Source organism: Tripterygium wilfordii, chromosome 14 (genome assembly GCF_013401445.1).
Source record: "Tripterygium wilfordii isolate XIE 37 chromosome 14, ASM1340144v1, whole genome shotgun sequence".
NCBI lineage: Eukaryota > Viridiplantae > Streptophyta > Magnoliopsida > Celastrales > Celastraceae > Tripterygium > Tripterygium wilfordii.
Genome location: NC_052245.1, coordinates 2,017,547 through 2,038,290, shown reverse-complemented (window position 1 = coordinate 2,038,290; position 20,744 = coordinate 2,017,547). Strand labels below are relative to the sequence as shown.

Genomic DNA, 20,744 nt, shown 5'->3' with positions numbered 1-20,744 from the left:
TGATTATGACTATTTCCATTAATTTTAAGAGTTTTAAGTTCTTGAACATTGTTAGATTTGGTGGTAGGAAATATGGAGACGACATTATATCAGTGTTCTTTTTCTTCCTTTTGAGTTGTGGCAATAGGATAACATGTGGGCGAAAGCTGCTAGCAAACTAGACTTTTTTTTGTGCTGTGTGATGTTGGACTTTAGATAATTTTAAGTTCTTAGCTCCAGCAAGTGTTCCCATGGTTTTGGATCACCCGCTATATTGTCTTTTTTTTTTCCCCTCCTGAGGATAAACAGAAGTCATTCGTTGGAGAGACATGAAGACAGTCCCAAATGGTACAACATTATGATTTCATCACGATACTCTTTGATTACGCATATATTTACAATAAATGGTCACACCAATGGTTCATTGTTTTGCAGTGGATCTTTGACTATTGTCTGCATTGGTGTTAAATGAACTCTTTTATTCTTTATTGTGTGAGAGAGAGAGCCCTCTGCATATGTCTGCATATATGCTTATGAAGCACTTATCCTTGAACTAGCATATGCCTCTAGTTTCTACTGGCCACTTTCTATTGTTAATAAAAACTACTTTCTAAATGTCTTCCTTCTTCTATGTGAACTCAAGTCATTGCTGGGATAGACCACCAGAAATGTACTGTTGATATTTGTAGGCTTGTTGATCCATTTGACTTTCTAATTGGCCTTCCATTGGTGGAGCTATTGACTTTCACTAGGGAGTCTTCTTAGCCTTTCTGTATCCTTATTGTTATTTTTCTTCATACCTCTTGATATCAGGATTTTGGTCATACTCCATTCTTGTATGAGCATATGCGTCCGTCAGTATGCGGTTATATGGTATGTGTCGCTGCGTGCACAGTTTTTTCTATACTGATTCTAGCCTTTGTGTGAAACTGTTTGCTGCTAATTACTGGCATTGATGTGTATTAACTAGTAATTAGTGTACCAAAAAATTCTTTTCATCACTCATTGTATTCAGCTAGTGTCGCCTACTTGTTTGCTCCTGCAGGAAATGTTTTGTGTTTGATATCTAGAGTTGTGAAATGTGGCATTGATTTAGGAAATACATATATCCTAATGATAGAGAATTTGAGTTTGGTTTATCATTAATCTCTTCCCAATCAGTTCTGCGAACTTCTCTCCTGGTATTCATGGGGTTATGTTTGTCTATGTCCGTTTTTTTAACAGGAGAGTGGGATTCGAACCTTGATCACCAGATGATATACACAATCCTTACCACGCTAACTAATGGTTTAGGTGTTTGTCTATGTTCGAGTTATGAGTGAATGTTTCTGACTTTTTTAAAGCGTTAATGGTTGGCACTTGACACCTATGTATTATTATAATCATAACATTGTCAAATCTGTCCCCTTAATATTTTTTAAGATTATCCAAACAAAGGAATTTGAAAAAAACTCTCAAAACTCTTTTCCTTCTCTTTTTTCCCGCAAAATCTGTCAATCCAAACACTCTTTAAACTCTTCAAGCATAAAAACAGTACGTCATACACTGTATGCCAATCCCGGTAAATAAGCAAGTCTCGAATTTCTATGTCAATTTGATTTAAAATCTATATTAAAAGGTAAATAGCAATTTGATTTAAAATCTATATTAAAAGGTAAATAGTTCAATAGAAGGGAACAAAAACCATTTATCATGAAGCAGATAATCATAAGGTACCAGTATTCGCATCTTCATTGCAGCAACATAGAAACAAAAATGGCTGGAAAACGCCACCAGTGAATTACTGGTAATGATAAATGGGACACAATAAGGCTCTCAACAAATGCCAATCAATCAAAAATCATAGAACTCCTCCACATATGGAAAGTTTATGGTGCAAGTTCTTGAATGCCTCAAAATCCAATAGGAGAGGACAAATGACAATGGAATAGAAAACCATTGTAAAACCTAATTATCAAAAGACTTCATCCACAGTAATCATGTACCTAGAAACAAATATACCTGTGGAACTACTTATTGACACTGTATTTCAAATTTCCAAGTGCAACCGCGGGGGAAAAAAATGAAATATGCAGTGAATTCATTCAATGCATCACCACATAACATGGAACTATCAGGGCTTAAGGGCCAGAGCCAAGCCGAACCTGGGATTTTTGTCCAAGGCCTTGGTGTCAAATTCACCAGAGATGGTCACAATTGACTTGGGTATAACCTCATGCTGCAGCACGGCCCCAAGTTTCCCATTGTTATTGAGCTTAGCTTTCACCACTGTCAGGGGATCAACGACATATGAGCCTCCGACAGTAAAAGTGTTCTCGTTAGTGGAAAACCTTCTAGCGAGTTCACCAACAGCAGCAGTCTTTTTCAACTGATCCAGATGATGAACATAAGAGGATCTAATTGTGTCCCCCTTGTCACCCCTGAGATAAGAGGTGTGAATGAGACTGGATACTTAGAAACAAAGAAAGAAAAAGATTACCATCAGCATTTGCAACTGACTAGCCCGGAAGCTTACAAGATAATTGAAAAGCTCCAATCTGGTTTTGTTACACTAATGCCAGCAGTGTACTTTGTGAAAGCACCAGAAGGAGTATCATAACCTGCCTCTCCACCAAAGGCAATGCCTGGAGTACCAATGGTGGCTGTCACATCAATAACAGGAGACTGGTTCAAACCAACAGCTGTAGTGAAAGTTGCATGGTCATGGAAGTACTGAACCTCCAACTGCACAATAAATAGATGCACAAGCTTTAAGGATCAAATTCATAATAGAACTTTACGGCTAAGAGATGCCAGATTTCCTACCTTCCCAGAGTTATAATCAGGCAACTTGAACGAAGCAATGGTCTTTGTAGATGGAAGTAGGTCTGTGAAAGTGAGGGTTGTTGAGATCTGCAAAAACAGAGAAAAAGTATATGCTAAGCCAAATAAAGCAATTCAGTGTACAATGCTTCAGGAAAAGGAAGAAAGCAACTAACCCTAGATTCTGAATCAACTTTGACATCGAATACAGAGGTCTTATACTTGTATTGTGCTGCAACATCCCCACTTGAAAGTGCTCCTTTGCTCAGTGCTGTTGATGTAAGGGCCTGAACACAGAGAGAAAAGAACAGGATTACAATGAAGAAGGCTGCTTAAGCATCATTCGGGAATAAGGAATCCCAACTAGATGTACCTGAATGATGTAAGCGCTGCAATAAATACAAATTCTGGTTTTTAGTATAGTTTAAAGACTATTATTCTTAAAGCACCTCCATCTAATCATTAATCCGCCTTCAAGGAAAATAAAAATAACTATAAATTCAGACGCCATCTGCTCCAGTCCGGCAGACATCCAAAACTCCAAGAAAAAAAACTGTATCATACAACCAACCCCAACCTCTCAGTACTAATTTTTTTGTCTAGTTGAGTACTCAGAAAAAAACACAAGCGACACTCCATAATAATCATAAATAATAAAGGCAATCAAATCAGAGACAGCTTCATTTTGCCTTCCTTTTTTTTTTTCAGTTGTTCTCTAGGAAGGTAAAAGAAAAGGGCATTGTGAATTAAACTTAAAGATACAAGTACCACCACTTCCATGCAGGTAAAATTACATATCGCAGCCTACAACATCAAAGGTGAAAGGACACATACTCAACTAACTAGTCCTCCTGTCTCATTCTCATGATTTTCGACAAATATCTTCCGGCCATTGCCTTGTCCTCAATATCCTTTCATTTTCATTATTTTATTATCTCAGCGCGTACCAACCCTTTTTACAGTTCCTATCTCCAGCAAAACTACCTTAAGACTAGAGATTATCATCTCTTAATTTTCTCCCAAATCTCAAGACCAAAGATTCCCATTCTCAAGAACATAGCAATTTTGGTTGAGGAAGAGTCATACTGCAACCACTCCATTTTAACCTAAATGGAACCCGCAAATGAAACCTATCAATTTCCTCTACCACATAAAGCAAACTTCTGATTTCACTACAATATATAACATGAGCTTTCATTTAAGCTAAATGGGGCCCTCTAATGAAACCTATGGACTTCCTCTAACACATAAAGCAAACTTCTGAATGAAGCAACTCTTCCATTGTGCCGACATTAGCTCTTGAGCAAGGTATAATAATAGCAATAATTACAATAAAATAATAGTAACAACAATCACAACACAAATGTCAGGTGGTTGATGCATTCGAAAAGATCCATATGAAAGCCGATGTGGCTCATGAGTGTATTCACGACCAGAAAAAAATCTAAGAGTTGTGTATAGCTTACTTAGACAAGCTGTATGTTAAATTGAAAAAGGTGCATTATACACAGACAGGATGTCAAGGGCCTAAAATACCAAAAATCCCAGGCCTCTTTTTACTTGAATTTTTCTAATACCTTTGCATGCAAGCATATCAGGTTTCGGAAACATCAAAACCGATCATAGAGATCTTGAATTGCTTCAGCTTGTAGCATACTCATAAGTCACAATCAATTTCAATTCTCCATCAACTGACTTTATCTTGCTCTCAAAATCAAACAGAAAGCACAAGCCAATAATATTAATCAAATTGGCCAAGCATATCAGAAAATAACAGGTATCCTCGTTGTCCGAAAAAAAAATTACCGCTACACGTCGCCTAGAAAAAATCTTTAAGAATCTCGCAAGAGTAAGTAAAACAGACCACGGACAACCGCAGCTGGCTATAGCTAGGCGATTCATGAATCAAACTCACACATTCAAATACTAATTTTAGGTATTTAATACAAAATTATATTAGATGTACGAATTTTAATCCGCTAGATCAGCAGGAGTCAACGTACCAAGCCGGAATCGCTGTAAGTGGAAACGGTGAATTTCTGATCGGAGCCGTAATCCTTCGACAAGAGATCTGAAAATGCAAAATAGGCATAAACGCTACTGTCAACACATAGAATCTATCGAGTCAATAACGCAGAAAAAGACCGATATCTGAGTATGTAGAATTCAAGTAGGTGGAGATGAGGACGAGATCAACGATTACCTTTCGCCTTTTTGCCGATGTCAGAGAAGAGTCCAGGTCCCTTACTCATGGTTGCAGGCGTATTGCGAATGAGAGAGAGGAAGTGGTGAAGATGAGAGAGACTCTGCGAGGAGTCGGGAAGAATATATGAGAGTCTTTTTTTCGTGGTTGGCGTTGCCACGAACGCGGCACAATCGACTATAAGCTTGTGACCGTTTGGTCTGGGACAGGCTGCTTACAACCGTCGATCTTGATCGATTAGAATGTGAAGTGAATCTGCACCATCACATTCACACGTTGATTATCTCGTGTAGTTGGTAAGTGGTAACATGTTCGTACTTCGTAACTTTCTAATCATGGGCCTGGTGGTCCAATACGCCAGGCCCTAAAGGCCCAGAAAATTTGGGAAAACCTTTATTTGTTCATGGACTGAGCCTTGAGTTGATATTTAGGCCATAATCGTTTTACGGACCAGGACTGAAAGAGAGAGTCATTATATTCTGCTGTTTCTGCAACTGATCAGACTTTCTTTTTCATAAGAAACTGATCAGACTAATTTTGTACTATAACTAATGCCTGAAATAAACATAAACCATGTTGGTCTTAACTTAATACGAATAGGTCTTGCTATGGGAAAGTTGCCAGTCAGGTGGTTGGCAAGATTAACAACCGTGACAAAGTAAGGAATGTTCTCCCAAATAGGAGCCAGTGTATTTTATCTACATTACAGCATAAATTCCCTTCAGGGAATTTCAACCATCTAAACTGAAACAGAAAATTCATTCTTCAATTATAGAAAACCTCTGAGTTTCATAGAGATGATACATCCAAACAGGTTCGAGCAACGCCTTGGCACTGAGTAATTTCTGCTTTTCCTCGTCGTGGCTTTGCTCTTCAATGTCTCTCTCAATTTGAGAATAGATGCTTGGAACAGAGGACAACATAAGGTCAAGCTCCCTCCATTCTCTATCATCGTGTCCGATCAACTTGACAGACACAAATTGGAGGAGTCCTAAAACCATTGCATAGTCCTTTCTTTCCAGCCCAACCAATGAACCAGCTAAGAATATCACTCCAATGGCATCCAGCACGTTGGAATTCGCTTTCAATAATGATATCATCATTCCCATCAGTTTCCCAAATGCAGGAAATTTATCTGGTTCAGGATCTTCGTCCTCCATCTCTTCACTCGTTTGACAGAGCTCAGTCTTCGCTAAAACTAGAAGCCATGATGGAAAGTGGAGTTTAATGTGATCAGAAAGAGTGGAATAAATAGTCTCTGCTTCAGTCTCTTTAAGCATGCACCTTGATGCCAGCGCTAGAATCAGGTCAGGAAGCCAAGGTTTTGCTGCTGCAACCAGACGTGTGGCATATACAGAACCCATGTTCAATTCAATTGACGCGATTTGCTCGAGCAGATCATTAGCAAGATCAAAAGCCTCGGGCAGAGGCGGTGATGTTTCGTTGGCAGCTCTTAGAACTAGATTCAGTAACTTGCTTGCATAGCTGAAGGAGCTCTTCAGACACACCAAAATTTCTTTCGAACTATCCTCATCAAGGTGCAATTCGTTACTCATTTCTTGCCCTAATACAGAGATAATGTGGCGAACATATGCGGATGTGAATTTTAAGCACCTTCCATGAAGATGAGAAACAAAACCCATTATCATGGAATCAACAATAAACTTGAGCACTGCTGTAAGCATCTTCACCTTCTTCAACAACCCTTTTGTTTTAGTACAGACAGGTCCTACATTAACATCAAAATTTTATCATCACCAGCCATTAACTTTATCATGTTCAGTCATACATATGCCTAAACGGCAATACATGATAAAATCTTCATCATGAAAAAACAAAGTGCAAAGTCAGGATGCTGAAAATTATAATTCACTCATCTTGCAGTCAGCAATATTCAGAAGTCCTTCGTAGTTCAGAAAGAATGGAGCATGACCAACATAAAACAAAGCAGACTCTAAGGTCACCAAAATTGGTTATACTCAGTTTCAGTTTTTTCCGCTTATCAGCCAGATTAAATATCATTAGTTCACAACAATTACATTAAATACAGCAAGGAAATATCTGTATCCCTTATAGTGGATCACATAATTTATTATTTAACTTACTTTGGCTTAATCCATACAATATTTCAATACCTAAAGCATTTTTTTTTTACCGACAAAATCTATATAACAAGAATAATATAATGTATCCGAACCCAAAAGTTTTTTGGTGACGTTGATGTATGCATACCAGAGTTATGGATAATGAGTATTTGTGCTTGTTCATACGTACTTACCATCACAATTACAGTTAGATGTGTCTGTTTCAGTATCTCTTTGCTTCTGTCCCCGAGTTTTTGCCATTTTCTTGTTAGAGTCTGAAGGGAGATTGCAACGTTCTGCACAGTCACCTGCTTCAAAAAGCTTCGTTGTACAGTAAAGTAGGTGATCTACCGTTTGGGCCAACACATTCTCCTGAAAAGACAGTGATAAAAGTTAAAAACGAGTCTCCATCACAAGCAAAGTGTTGATTAATTCCAAAACCAAACAATACGAGTGACACATTTGACACAATAACTTACGCAGCTCCAAAACAAGTTTCAGGCAAACTAATACGTAGTTATAAAATAGAAATTAATAGAGGAATGTCAAACATTACTCTAGTTCAAGGACAGATGCAAATAAAACCTAATAATTATATTCAAAACTCAAAACTCATAATGAGTTAGAGAAACATGGGACAAAGTTATGGCATTGTAATGCAATGATAAGGACTATACATTGGGTATTTTTCACATGAAAGGGAGAAAAGACTCATGAGAATGTTGCACAGTTCGGATACTCTTTGGTGGAGTAATGTAGCAGCAGACAACTGTAAATGACAATATATGAACTAAAGAATTCATGCATTATGCACGACTGATGTTATGTGTATGATCTACAAGTAACCTTGTAGATGTTCATTCAACACCAGATTTAACATGAGATTCGTACCATGCAAAGGGTCTGAATTTCGTTATCGATAACCAAAAATCTGACATCATGATTTAAAAATCTTCTTGTTGAACAATTCTCGTGCTTCAGAGCTTTATTTAGAATAAACTCACCCAACCCAGTCCCCCATTACTTTTAAATTGACGGTAAAAAGAAAATGGATTCACATAATGATCATACGGAATCTGGAGCTAAGAACTGAAAACAACTATAGAGCGACTTCTTCTTATCTAATTATATTATGTAAAGTACACATCTCATCGCAGAAAGAGAAGGAAGACAAAGAATACTTGCCTCCGTAGTTGATCTTGAAGAGTCGGTCATTTCATTCTTCCTGGGACAAGAACTGCTTATGCCCACATTTTGAAACATCATATGCAAGGCGAGAGCTGTATATGCCAAAACAGGATATGTATCCATGTAGTCATAGTGCAAGCATTGCAGGATGCTGACCTCAGAAATGGCCTTTAATACACGTAACAAGAACTCTAGAGCTGGAGACCCTAATATAAATTTTTGAGTGTCCTCGGATACAAGCAAGTCCTTTATCTGCCAGGCTATTCCTACAGCAACCAAATAATCCTCCTCAAATTCGGAAGGTTTTCTTCCACTGGCATTTTTCCTTTTGGCTGAAATTTTGACTGAGGAACCAACCTTTTTCCTCTTTGAAGAGAATGCACTCTGCTTTGGTATTTCAATGCCAAATTTAATATGACAACCATATGCAGTTTTTTGCAAAAGCCCTATCAAAGCATCAAACATATCATTAAAGCCATCATTAGACAACAATAACTTAAGGGCAGACCTCACTTCAGCTTGCCTCTCCACATTGTCAGGTAAACCTCCACAATTAGTAACTAAATTCATGCATTCTTCAAAAAGTGCAGCCACGTTTTCTGGAGAAGTTGTGGAAAGAATGTGCAATACAGAAGATTGAGCACGGTTGGTAGATGCAGCAGTATATAAGCACTTGATATTTTTGCTACCAAACAACTCTTTAAGGGAAGTCCTGTAACAAGGCTCACCAGCCAGGGAATTGCATAGGTGTGCAGCAGCAATGAGAAAACCCTCTATCTGATCAGCATCCAATTTATCAGGTGACAGAACCATACAGATCAATCGCCTGACGAGTTCCACAAGCGACCCAAGAGAGGCTCCTTCTAGCACAGCAAATTCACAAAACCGTGAACCTGCCATTGGAGACCTTTTTATCAGTGCAACACAGCGGTTGCATGCTTCGTCAATGTTTACTCTTGATGGGAAGTATGATGGCATCAGAAGTCTGGTAATTTTCTGAGCAACCTGGGGTTGATCATTTGCAAGTGTAGAGAATAAAACGTCTAGTCCCACTACCTGCAGAAAGATACAGAGGATTAACAACCAAGAAAAAAAAGGCGAGAGACATCAAATATGGTCATAGAGTCGCATATTATTTTGAGAGAAGTTGATACCTTGTTAAATTGGAAAGATCGTATATCCCGTATGAGAAGGAGGAGATCTACTACAGCAACACGTACGGAAAGAACATTATCCAGCATCAGATGCCCAAGTCTTGGTACAAGCACTTTAAGAAGTTCATGAGATTGGGGATTGCCCATCAAATACATAATGCCACTCAATGTGGAAAGCCTAACTTCATTGGATACATCATGTGACATATCATCAAAGATTTTTGTTATTATCTTTGTAATGGTTGATGAGTGAATAACTTCCCAAAATAAATTAAGGATGCGACAACAACCTTCCACAGCGACAACTCTAACATCAGGACAATCATCCATGAGTAACCTCTCCAATAAAAAGAATTGTTTGTCAAGCAATGCATCTTTAACCTCTTTTGTTGCATCAGGATCTTCAAGAGGGAACAAATCTAAAAGTAAATGCAATGCATTGAGACGAACATTTGAATTTGCAACCTAATTAAAGGATACACAGAATTGTTAGAAGAGCTCCAATTGAGTTGGGTAAAAACACTCAACTTTCATTTAACATATGTCATGGGAAAGAATAAAAAATTAAATTTGATTCATGTGAGAATACCATCACAGCCAGCAAAACCTTGAACTCCAATAGTAGTTGGGCCTTAAGAATAAGAAAATTTTCAATTTCTAACCAGTAAGCAACGCGTATCTAATGCATCAACACAAATTGCAATGACCACACTAATAAACCCGCAATACCTTAACAAGCAAGTATTCGACCTTAAAACAATGTAAGCTTAGGCTCGGCTAGATTCATTAAACATAGCAAAAATTCCATATGCTTCAACATGAGATCATCAAATCTGCATACATTCCTTTTATCAAACCATCTGGCAAGTTGAGACATGAACTGTAGCAGTAAAACAGACATGTTTTGATAATGTCAAATGAACACCTGCAGTGGCACACAAATCACAAATATCCTACACAATTCAAATTGCATAAATAGTAATATCCGGGATATTTTACCAAGATAAAGCCAGAAACACTACCTGTAGCGACCGGAATAGCACAGGCTCTGCAAGTCTAAAAAGAAGCTTCTCGACTCCATCAATGGTTCTCTGGCTTGTAAAGGCTCCCAAAACCCTCCTAATCGATGCACCGAAGGCCCCCGAGCTTGCATGTACGGTTCTCTCTATTAAACCCTGCAAGAACACGTTCTCAATCTCATCCCTTAGAGAGCCCCCAGTTGCCTTCCATGCTCTAAACAAAATGTCGCCATAAGCCTCCAACAGTGACTTTCTCCCAAAAGGGATTTGGGCCTTGATCATGGCCAAAGCCTCCTTCAAGAGCTGCAAGCCCAAACCGAACATATACGCCACGAAGCGCCTACCGTCCTCTGTTTTCAAATATAGAGGCGCAATCACGCACCTTATCAACAGAAGTTTCAGGTCCTCGATGCTCTCATCCTCAAAATCAAACAAAGCAAACGCCTCACGCAGCGAATAAACCCTATGCACATCCACCTTCTTCTTCAAAGTCAGTGACCGAGAAAGCAAATACGGGAGTGACCGAGAGATTAGAATTTCGCGGCCAGACAAACCCTCCTTCCACCAGTCCTCGCATAGACTCGCAATCTCCGACATCAAAGCCGAATCTGATTCGAATAGAACTAAATTATCATGCAGTGCCTGGACTGCCGGCAACAAATCCGACGGCAGAAAAACCTTCTTGGGATGCGAGAAGCACAAATGCGCGATGTGAGTGAGTACACGCAATTTCTCCAGAACACGTCTCTTCTTATCCTCGAAATCCGATTCTCCATCCTTCTCGGGTAATTCGGAGCCGGAGTTCGATTTGCGTGAGGATCGACGGAGGCGCTTGGTGGGAGGAGTCTTGGCAGGGTCGGGGAGGGAAGAGGGATTCTCTAGAAGGTTCTGGAAGGAGAGGATGGAGGCGGAGATAGATTCTTGAAGAGACTGAGAGAGAGAGGCGAGGATGCCAGAGTTTGGGGCTATGGTGCTGTAGATTAGGGTTTTCAAGGTGGATTTTGAGGACTTGAAAGGTAGTTCAGAGGCCAAGGAAATGAAATCTCGGGGAGAGGATTTGAGAGAAGAACGGAGTCTCTTCTCCATTGACTGAAAATCTGAAACAAAAACAAAAATCTCGCGTTTGCCTTAACAACATGAGGAGAGCTCTGTATTTCCTTTCCTCGTTACATTTCAGCTACCGTTGTTTATTCAAATTTCAGTATAGCGTCACGGTCTGTGAATTAATTTAAAAGACTGACAAATAAGAGCTAGGGACTGGCGACTGAAACTAAGTTGGGTTGTCCGATCTGAAAGATCTAACGGCTCCCGATCAAACATAGTAATGGCGCTCATTTCAATTTTTTTTTCTTTAATTGACGTGGGCTTGTTCATAGGCCCAAGCCCAAATTTGCCAAAGATATTCAACTCAGCTTCTTGGGCTAAAGATATGCACTCTCTATAATTACTGATAGAATGCCCTTTCTTCTTCATCTTTGCGTGCGTCCTTTGCTCTGCGTGGCTCTTCTTGCCAGCTTCGTCTACCTTGATGGGTCATCTGATATATGTCTTCTTGCCGTTAAAAAAAAAAAATGCTAATACTTGATCATTTGCATGTTATTTGAGTTGGTAGTAGTAGTGGAAATAGCAAACTAAATTGTGGCAAATTTAAGGCGCTATCTTTGTAAAACATATATTTGTAACACACCAAACAAATGGTTTCGTGGTGTAGTTGGTTATCACGTCAGTCTAACACACTGAAGGTCTCCGGTTCGAGTCCGGGCGAAGCCAAAATTAGCTTTTACTTTTGCTCTTTTTTGGGCCTGGGCTTTTTGACCTTTGCTCTTTTAGGCCTGGGCGGCTGGGCTGATGACAAATTGACAGAGTGGGGATTGTGCTGGGCCTGTTGACAACTTGGGCTTATGTTTGCATTCCCCATTTGGTCTTTAATTTAATGCTTACAAATAACAACCATTGGATTAATTGAAGATCATCCAACGGTAAAAATAAACAACCGTTTTCATTGCACATGCGCACCGTCGGTGCTTATCTTATGTATTTTCTAAAAGAAGAAAAATAAATGTAGATTAAGTTGCTGACTAGGACATGAATCACAAGATGCTTTCTATGTACGTGGTCTCAATACACATTTATTGCATTCGAACCTTCCTACACAACGTGCATAATATTTATAGGAAAAATATTGTTTGGTTTGCATAATCTTCTTATCTTGGCTAAATACAAAAAATGCCACATCGGGATGAGCTGGATCCATTTCCTTCTACGGCTTATTCGTTTATCCAAACAAAACGAACGAGTATCCCGCTTCTGCAATAAGAACCGTTGTTTTAGCTGTCGCAGTCAAAAAGTTGTTGGGGAAAACATTGTCGTTTTGCTGCGGATAATATTGACTGACGAGGCAATGGCTCACCGTCTCGATCTTGAGGTAGAGGGAAATATATAATGGATTCGCGGAGTTCTCTTTCAATGTCCTCTCGCTCGCAAACCAGAACTCTCTGAAAACCTCACCTCCACCTACGGCTTCTGGATTTTGTAGGGTTCGGACTCCTGACTTATTGAAATTCGGAAGGAATCGATCTTCTTCTTCTTCTCTGGATTGCGCTAAATTCAAATAAAAACGGTATGCTATCTTCGCTCTCTCTATATCTAAGTTGATTGGGGGATTTACTTTGTCCAAATTGAATGCCATTCTGACGATTCTTAGTTTCCAATTTGGTTGATTATCTAAAGGGAATGAATCCATTTGCGAGGTATTGTGGGATTTTTTTGGGAAGAATCTAATGAAGAAATGTCGAATAGAAATGTAATTGTTGTATTAATGCCGAATAGAAATTTGATCATTGCTGCTTAGAACTCGTTAATGCGAAGAATGATTAGGTGTTAGTTCCATATTTGGGTCCTAATTGCTATGAATATTTTGCACAAAATGGCTGGAGATTCGAAAACTCATATATGCTTTTTCTACTTAAAAGGACATTTTCGTATACTTCTATTTTGAATTGAAATCTGACTTGTTATCAATTCTCCTTTCTGTAGAAAAGGGCATAGAACTGATGGACAGCAGCTATGACCGATATGTTTTAGTTGCTAAGAAAGAAATTCCAGTGCCACCTCCATTACCCTGTCTGGCAACAGTCTCCTGTCACCAGAAAGGATTTGTTAAAAATATTCCATCGGTAAGAGGACACTGCTGTGTCTCTACAGCAGCAAGAGATTTGTGGGAGTGCCTTTTCAATGAAGGGTATAGAGCAGATGTCGTTATCAATACAGACAACAGTGGCGTGCTTTACGCGCATGCCAGTATTCTTGTAAGTAATTCCTTTCCATCTCCTTTAAACAAGAGAAGGAAATTAGAGTAATTCTATAATTTTTGTAATCTAGAGAGGGTTATATACTTATATGTCCATTTGTGTTTTCTGGCAGGGTATGGCTTCTCCGGTGATAAAGGGCATGTTGAGGAAAGCAAAGAAACATGGTCATCAACGATTAATCTCAATTCATGGTGTTCCACATGATGCAGTACGAATTTTTATCCGATTCCTCTACTCTTCCTGGTAAATGTTAATCCTCTTGGTGCAACTTTACTGTTGATTGCAATATACCCTCACATCCTGGCCGATCTTAAGAATACGATAGTAGAAGAACTTCATGTTTAGAGCACACACATAATGTTCAAGCTTTTTTAGACTATGTTTTGTTGTGATTATTTAAGTACTGCAAATGAAATTCAGCTTTAAGGACTAGTTATATTTTTCCTGCACTTATTTTATTAGGCAGCAAAATTTGCTGACGAAGACCATGCTAGATACTATTGCAGATCAATTAGCCAAAGCTAAGATGACTTTCTTTTTTAGAAGACTTTAAAACCATAAGATAAATATAGTGATAATAAAATATAACTCTTGTTATTTTTAATATCTAGGAACAATTTAATGATTGTTTGTTATGCTAACCTGCAGTTACAAGAAAGAGGAAATGGAGGAATTTGTATTGCCTTTGTTGGTACTTTCACACGTGTACATGGTTCCCCAGTTGAAGCAACTATGTGAGTGGCAGCTAGAGAGAGGCTCACTTACAACAGATAATGTGGTTGATGTATTTCAACTTGCATTACTGTGTGATGCTCCTCGTCTTAGCTTAATATGTCACCGTATGATCCTAAAGAACTTTAAGGTTATTTCTACAACAGACGGATGGAGTGCCATGAAGCAGAGCCATCCAAAGCTTGAAAGCGAGATTCTGCTGTCAATGATTGATGAAGAGAATGTAAGAATCATCCCTCTTTTTGTCAGAACGTTTCTATCAGTTCATATTTTATCCCCCTTCTTATTCGCATTTCGTCTGACATCATGTGTTAAATTTTTATCCAGAGTAAAAAGGAGAGGATCAGAGAACTAGAGGAGAAGAAGATGTACTTGCAGTTATATGAGGCAATGGAGGCTTTGGTTCATATATGCAGAGATGGTTGTAAAACAATTGGACCACATGATAAAGATCTTAATGAGGACCAGGCACCTTGTAATTTTGCAGCTTGTAGAGGTCTAGAATTGCTTGTCCGTCATTTCGCCAGTTGCAAGTTGAGAGTCCCCGGTGGTTGTGTCCATTGCAAGAGAACGTGGCAATTATTGGAATTGCATTCCCGTCTTTGTTCAGATTCAGAAGTGTGTAGGGTGCCTTTGTGCAGGTGTGCAGACTATTTTTTATTATGTTCCATTTCCTCTCATTTTCAACGAGATGGATCATATAATTTTGCAAGTAATCGGTTTTGTTGGCCAACTCTCTCTCGAGACATGTTGCCGTGCTCATTAAAATTGTCTCTTTTACTTTGTTTTCTCTATAGAGCATCCTGCATTTTTTTTTCTTCTATTCATGTACATGGCATGAACTACAAAGTTTTTCAACTAATCTAAAGAAATAATGTCATTTCAGGAATTTGAAGGACAAAATTAAGAAGCAGGGCAAGAAGGATGAGATCCGGTGGCGAATTTTGGTGAAAAACATATTGAGGGCAAAGACTATTGGAAGATCTCCATTCTTTGTGTCTATATATGACTAGATATACGATAGTAGTTGCCTCTTTGTACAGGAAGATATTGGTTTGCCAGAAGTAGGAACTGGGACAGATTCTTATTTTCAAGAATCTTAATCCCACCATTGAATTGAATATTAAGGTTCTAGCTTTTTAAGAAATCTCATTCCATTGAATTACTGTTTGTTTCAATTCAAGCAACCTTTGAAATGTAGAAATAGAACATGAATACATGATTTTGTTTCTGATTCCATTAGTAGTGTAGGCTTGAGTAGCCTGATCTCAATCTCAACCCAGCTGAATGGTGAAAAATGATGTAATTGTTAGTAATTGTCAAATAAATGCAGATAACATCCTCATGAGCAAGATCAAAACATTCTACTTCTAAAATGGTATAGGAATCTGATCTAAAAAGATGCTGAAACTCAGCTAAAATTGTGGCACATGTATTGGAGCAGACAAATTATAATCATTCTCTGTAAAAAATTTCCTCCAGGTAATTTAGTGCTTCAGTGTTGAGTCTGAATGGCAAATCCCATCAATTCCCTTTCCTTGCTACTGATAGAATCTTAATACAATTGTTCATCTTGTATAATTTCTGACCTGTGGAGATTGCACATCGGCTAGTCTGAACAGAAAAAGAAGTGTTTGTCCATGGATTTAGCCAAGTGCACCCTCTCTGAACTCGGATTTGCTTGCCTATGGGACCTTTCTACTTCTTCCCAACAAAATTCCCAGAGTCCTCATTGTTCTACTCCACATTCTGAATAACATATATACTGCAATTCAAAATTAGTCTATGATCATGCGAGTATCAGCTTATACGATCATCCTTCTAAAGGGGTCCATGGAGTATCAAGGAGATGAACTTTCCTCATCTGAACTTCTGTCCTGTCTCACCTTATATCTGTTCAGAACTGGTAGTGAAGCAGTTGCTGATATGCGGAAGGATCTGGCAGAACCTACCATAGTTCTGTCCTGCATATTTCCTACTTCCTTGCACACATGATCCAGTATGTTTAAGAAATCTCTCACAATCATGAAAATCCGAAAAGGATGGGCTTCCTCCTTTCCTGTATCCCCATGAAAATATTCTGTAACCTGTTTCACATGTGCTAAAGCCTTTCTTTCATCAGCCTTGATCCTGGAGATTTCCTCTACAGCTTCGCTTTGAAACATCTTCATTGAGCTGAAGAATTTCCCCTGCATTTCTGGCCTCTCATGTTGGAAACCCACTCGAACTTTCTCAAGCCCCAGTTCAAGTTTTGACAAATAGCTGCGAAGGACATCTGAGTCCATCCCTGCTGCCTTTTTGACGTTGCTGAGGTCTCGACTCAGTCCAGCCACAACCTGCAATCCTTGTTTCCTGAAATCATCCTCCTTCATTCTGGACTCTGTATTATTTTGGATATTCTCATTTGTTGTATTACTACTTGCACCTTCGGATCTAATAATTTCTTGGACCACAAAGTGGAGCAAGGTGGTCTTCCCGTCTGTCCCCTTAATATCTACAAGCTTTAAGAGTGTATCGAGTTTAAAAGCTTTAGCATCGCCGCGGTTTGTGCCAACATTCATCCGGTTTCCTGTCCGAAGAACAGCTTCCAGGAGTTTGAGAAACAAGCTGCTGTTCTTCAATTCGTCACTTGCTGCCTGACAAATATAAAAATGAAATGGATAGTTTTCTAGGAGATGAAACTGCAAAGATTTTAAGAATTCAGAACAGCAATGACCCATGTTAGTGTTAATACCTCAAGGGTCTGGAAAGATTTCCTTAGATATTTTATTTCGGTATCGAAATTGGCTCTGTACAACATGGCTTCAACTCTTTTAAAGGCAAAGGGGATATCAAGTACTGCCTTAAGAAATAGTTCTGCAGACCCTAATTTTGAGATGTCACCACTGTACTCCCGAAGTTTTATTTCTTCTTCCTTTGTTGGAGCCATCTTTACTAAGGTTTCCAAAAGCTCAGCAGCCAAGCTTTCTGGATTTCCTGTTTATAAACAAATAAGTTTGTGTGATAGAGCAAGACGAGAAACTCAGGAACTAACAAATTCTTAGCTGCAAAATAAAGGCTTCTAAATAATCATCATATAGAAATACAGACATCATCCGTCTACGTAATAATTCTAATCACTTGAAACTGATTATATGTTATATGATAGACATGGTGGTTTTGGATTTTTAAAATAAGATTCTTTTTAAAATAGATATGGTGGTTTCGTGCTAAACCTCTTGGTTTGAAATTGCACTCATAAACATTCATATGGCTATATGGTTTTCCATGACTTATAGTTCACATTTGATAACAGAGCATTTATTCTCAACATATATAATCATTGTGACCAAATTTTTCAGAAACTAGAATACTAGAAACACTGGTAAGTTCAACTTAAAAACAGTATTATTTTTTTATCAACATAATAACAAGGTAGTGTTGAACAGTGAGCCAATATCGTGTTCCCATGAATCTAAACGAGCACGGTTCTTAGCCTGGTGTTGGTTCTATTTTAGTTGCTAAGCAACAGCTTAAGTTTGCCCATAATCAACATCCAGGCCAATGATTGCAACGCATTTGCATGAGCCCAACGAAAAGGACATAGAACTTAAGCAACATTGATCAAGTCACAACTCACAAGTGATGAGTTAGGCTTCTGAGAGAATTGAAAGTTGAACCAACCGACCACAGAGGAGGGTGAGAACTAATTCACAATTGAAAAACAAAGATGAAACATTAGACAAGTTTCTCTTCGTAAACAGAATTATCTACAGGATATAACAGAATTGGAGCATGAATAGTATCCAGATATGGAGCATGAATAGTATCCAGATATGGAGCTTGACTCAGCTTATATGAGAAAAGGTAAAACTTGAATCTAAATTAACTTCCTAACAGGCTCAGATTCTAATAGTCAAAAAAATGTATCGAAACTATAATATTACTTACCATCTAGAAGAGCTTCAGTCACCTCATCTCGCGTTACATTCAATGCTCTTAACAATATAGCAATGTTCTGCGACTTCTTTGGGTCCAACACTTTGTTTTCTTGTTCAACAGGAGGAAGAACTGATTTTCTTGTAGTTTCTTTCGGGATCGAATTGGTTGAATTGCAACCGAAAAGAGTCTCCATCATATCCTCATTCAATCTGCACATAAATTGAATGTTTACACTTTACACAGTGATAATATTAACTTACCACTTACCAGCATCAATTTTCACTTACTGGAATGAGCTTGATTTGAGCTGATCCCACACCGTGGCTCTGTCCGAGGTTGCCCTCACTTTGTCCCAATGCAGAGGCTTCAACTTAGGTTTTGCTCCATCATTGTCATCGGCATCAATCCTCTCTGAGGAACTAGCACTTCTGTTAACTTCTTCAACAGACTTTGTACTTTCAGCACTAGAAGAGGCTCTGGGACTCGGAGTCCATGATGGCTTTGCCAATACTTTTTTAGGCATTGCCGAAATACTGGTCTCTCCTGCTTTCCGCGGAGTAGACATTGCTGGTGGCGGTGGTGGAGGAGGAGGAGGAGGAGGTGGAGGAACTGGGATTTTCCGTCTTTGTGGGGATTGATTATGAAGTGTTCGAAGAGCAGCCATATTAGGTGGCGGTGGCGGTGATGCAAACTTTGGTTTTGAGTAGGGAATTGTTGGCTGACTATCTTGTTCTGGAGAGCCTTGTAGTCGAGCCGGTGGCACTGCCTGTGGCGGTGACGGTGGTGGCACAAGCTGCTTTATTGTTGGAATGATAACATACTTCATCTCAGGTGAAGAAGAAACCGAAAACCGTGATTTAGGGGAGGTTCTTTTCGAATGAGGAGGCGATGTTCTCTTTGAGTGAGGCACAGAGCTACTATCATTGCAAACCGCCATCTGATTGTAATTAGAACCGCTAGCCGGACGTGAAACTGACATCGGCGTGTAGTAGCCATCATCATTGCTTACGGTACTAATAGAAGAGCCCTGCGGAGTATAAAATGCTGTGCCATGACTCTCCTCGTCGGACGAGGATGACCTGGAAGAGCTCGAATTGTTATTTTCTTCCTGAGGAGGAGAAGGAGGATTTTGTAGTGGTGGGAGTGGTTGCAAATCCGGACTAGGCCGGTACCGATCGGATCTCTTAACAGAGTTAAGCTTATCATAAGGCGACCCATTAGCCCCCTTTGTTCCATTTTCTTCAGTAAACGATGTCGTGCTCGGCTCTACAGTCCCTATATACAAGAAACTCGATGGGGGTGCTCTTGATTCATCTGTGAAACTCTGAGAATTATTGCTTCCGACGAGCTTTTGTGTCTCCCCTGGATGCTTCACCCGGTGACGATAAAGAAAGAATGCGAGAGCTGATAGCATTCCCAAAGTGACAATCCCAACTGAGATTGCAATTGCAACTTTTTTGACTGGCTTTGGTGTCTGTGTAGCTGCTGCAATTGGGATTGTGCCATTTGTGGATCCTGACGGTGGAGATGATTGTTGGGTCTGATCTGGGGTAGGCCCAGCTGGGACTTCAGGGAAGAAAGGCTGGTCTGGGTTTTGGAAAACCGGACTATCCGGCGGCGGTGGTGACGGAGGCGGTGGTTGAGACCCTGGTGGTGGAGCTGGAGTGACTGGAAACAATGGTTGATGCAGAATTCTCCTGGGGTTTTTGTCAAAATTAGTAATTGCAGAATGTTGTTGAGGTGTGGTAGGTGGTAAGATCAGTAATGCCGCAATAACCAAAAAGATAGATTTCATTGTGAATTTCTGTGTGTGGTTCTGTCTCTTATCTTCAACCAATTCATTTCTAACTTTGTTTTTGGTCTTTTGCCAAAGAAAGAAAGAGAGACGGAGGGGGGAGGGGGAGAGAGAGAGAGTGCTGTATGTGAATGGGGAAGCTTCTTCTGGATGCAAGATCTGGATGCTCTGAGTCTGAAGAAGCTGAGCTCAGCAGTAGTAGTCGCATTTCCACTTTTTCTTTTTCTTTTTTCTTTATTACTATTATAGGTTTTAGCATTATTTTTTTCCCCTGTGAGTGTGCAGTTAGCGAGGTGCGAGAATGAAACCTAGGCAGTGAGAATTTTAAGTTTCCTGGTTGTGTTAAATTAAATTGGCAATCAAGACCATGGGTTGGTGAGCATAAAAGCAACACGTTTGTGTCCTTTTTCTTTTTTGTCTATTCACAATTGTTTGTTTAGACATCAGGTAGTATTGTCCAAAAAAATCGTGTCAAACAGAAGTTAAATGTATATTAGTGATAATTGATCAAAAAATTCAAAAAAATAATTAAATTGTCACTGATCCGATCGAATGT

The 20,744-nt window shown here is 39.2% G+C and overlaps 4 protein-coding genes, 1 long non-coding RNA gene and 1 other non-coding gene across 7 annotated transcripts; 3 read left to right on the top strand and 3 right to left on the bottom strand.

Annotated features, from left to right (window-relative positions):
- Positions 1 to 1,488: 1,488 nt before the first annotated feature.
- Positions 1,489 to 1,925, top strand: LOC120015634. The gene is made up of 2 exons (XR_005471801.1): positions 1,489 to 1,597; positions 1,634 to 1,925. It is a non-coding gene; the product is annotated as an uncharacterized LOC120015634 (long non-coding RNA).
- On the bottom strand, positions 1,787 to 5,145 carry LOC120015633 (mitochondrial outer membrane protein porin 2-like). Its single transcript, XM_038868142.1, has 6 exons — positions 4,985 to 5,145; positions 4,785 to 4,852; positions 2,958 to 3,068; positions 2,785 to 2,871; positions 2,495 to 2,703; positions 1,787 to 2,399 (listed from the first exon to the last, which is right to left on the bottom strand). The coding sequence occupies exons 1-6, from the start codon at positions 5,031 to 5,033 to the stop codon at positions 2,093 to 2,095; spliced, it is 831 nt and encodes a 276-aa protein (XP_038724070.1). The 5' UTR covers positions 5,034 to 5,145; the 3' UTR covers positions 1,787 to 2,092.
- A 448-nt stretch (positions 5,146 to 5,593) lies between these two features.
- Positions 5,594 to 11,626, bottom strand: LOC120014288. Its single transcript, XM_038866203.1, has 5 exons — positions 10,433 to 11,626; positions 9,411 to 9,875; positions 8,254 to 9,312; positions 7,263 to 7,440; positions 5,594 to 6,713 (listed from the first exon to the last, which is right to left on the bottom strand). Exons 1-5 carry the CDS (start codon positions 11,513 to 11,515, stop codon positions 5,743 to 5,745), a joined length of 3,756 nt encoding a protein of 1,251 aa, XP_038722131.1. The 5' UTR covers positions 11,516 to 11,626; the 3' UTR covers positions 5,594 to 5,742.
- Positions 11,627 to 12,125: 499 nt separating this feature from the next.
- TRNAV-AAC lies at positions 12,126 to 12,199 on the top strand. Its single transcript has one exon. It is a non-coding gene; the product is annotated as a tRNA-Val (tRNA).
- Positions 12,200 to 12,846: 647 nt separating this feature from the next.
- On the top strand, positions 12,847 to 15,641 carry LOC120014892 (BTB/POZ and TAZ domain-containing protein 4). 2 transcript variants are annotated; one of them, XM_038867000.1, is made up of 6 exons: positions 12,847 to 13,049; positions 13,471 to 13,737; positions 13,853 to 13,983; positions 14,389 to 14,695; positions 14,800 to 15,113; positions 15,359 to 15,641. In XM_038867000.1, the coding sequence occupies exons 2-6, from the start codon at positions 13,483 to 13,485 to the stop codon at positions 15,483 to 15,485; spliced, it is 1,134 nt and encodes a 377-aa protein (XP_038722928.1). In that variant the 5' UTR covers positions 12,847 to 13,049; positions 13,471 to 13,482; the 3' UTR covers positions 15,486 to 15,641. The 2 variants fall into 2 exon arrangements, with proteins under 2 accessions (XP_038722928.1, XP_038722926.1); XM_038866998.1 differs by having other exon boundaries at positions 12,850 to 13,049; positions 13,466 to 13,737.
- A 119-nt stretch (positions 15,642 to 15,760) lies between these two features.
- On the bottom strand, positions 15,761 to 20,364 carry LOC120014891 (formin-like protein 6). The gene is made up of 4 exons (XM_038866997.1): positions 18,681 to 20,364; positions 18,403 to 18,602; positions 17,207 to 17,448; positions 15,761 to 17,108 (listed from the first exon to the last, which is right to left on the bottom strand). Exons 1-4 carry the CDS (start codon positions 20,186 to 20,188, stop codon positions 16,314 to 16,316), a joined length of 2,745 nt encoding a protein of 914 aa, XP_038722925.1. The 5' UTR covers positions 20,189 to 20,364; the 3' UTR covers positions 15,761 to 16,313.
- Between the last annotated feature and the right edge of the window lie 380 nt (positions 20,365 to 20,744).

Excerpts from the sequence above, each read along its gene's own strand:
- LOC120015633 (XM_038868142.1), bottom strand. The coding sequence starts at position 5,033 with ATGAGTAAGGGACCTGGACTCTTCTCTGACATCGGCAAAAAGGCGAAA. Across the intron at positions 2,704-2,784 it reads CTGATTATAACTCTGGGAAG|TTGGAGGTTCAGTACTTCCA; the intron begins GTAGGAAATCTG and ends TTTATTGTGCAG. Across the intron at positions 2,400-2,494 it reads TGGAGCTTTTCAATTATCTT|GGGTGACAAGGGGGACACAA; the intron begins GTAAGCTTCCGG and ends CTCTTATCTCAG.
- LOC120014288 (XM_038866203.1), bottom strand. The coding sequence starts at position 11,515 with ATGGAGAAGAGACTCCGTTCTTCTCTCAAATCCTCTCCCCGAGATTTC. Across the intron at positions 9,876-10,432 it reads TGCTATTCCGGTCGCTACAG|GTTGCAAATTCAAATGTTCG; the intron begins GTAGTGTTTCTG and ends TCCTTTAATTAG. Across the intron at positions 6,714-7,262 it reads ATCTAACTGTAATTGTGATG|GACCTGTCTGTACTAAAACA; the intron begins GTAAGTACGTAT and ends ATGTTAATGTAG.
- LOC120014892 (XM_038867000.1), top strand. The coding sequence starts at position 13,483 with ATGGACAGCAGCTATGACCGATATGTTTTAGTTGCTAAGAAAGAAATT. Across the intron at positions 13,738-13,852 it reads ACGCGCATGCCAGTATTCTT|GGTATGGCTTCTCCGGTGAT; the intron begins GTAAGTAATTCC and ends GTTTTCTGGCAG. Across the intron at positions 15,114-15,358 it reads TGTAGGGTGCCTTTGTGCAG|GAATTTGAAGGACAAAATTA; the intron begins GTGTGCAGACTA and ends ATGTCATTTCAG.
- LOC120014891 (XM_038866997.1), bottom strand. The coding sequence starts at position 20,188 with ATGAAATCTATCTTTTTGGTTATTGCGGCATTACTGATCTTACCACCT. Across the intron at positions 18,603-18,680 it reads CTCAAATCAAGCTCATTCCA|ATTGAATGAGGATATGATGG; the intron begins GTAAGTGAAAAT and ends ATTTATGTGCAG. Across the intron at positions 17,109-17,206 it reads AATCTTTCCAGACCCTTGAG|GCAGCAAGTGACGAATTGAA; the intron begins GTATTAACACTA and ends TATATTTGTCAG.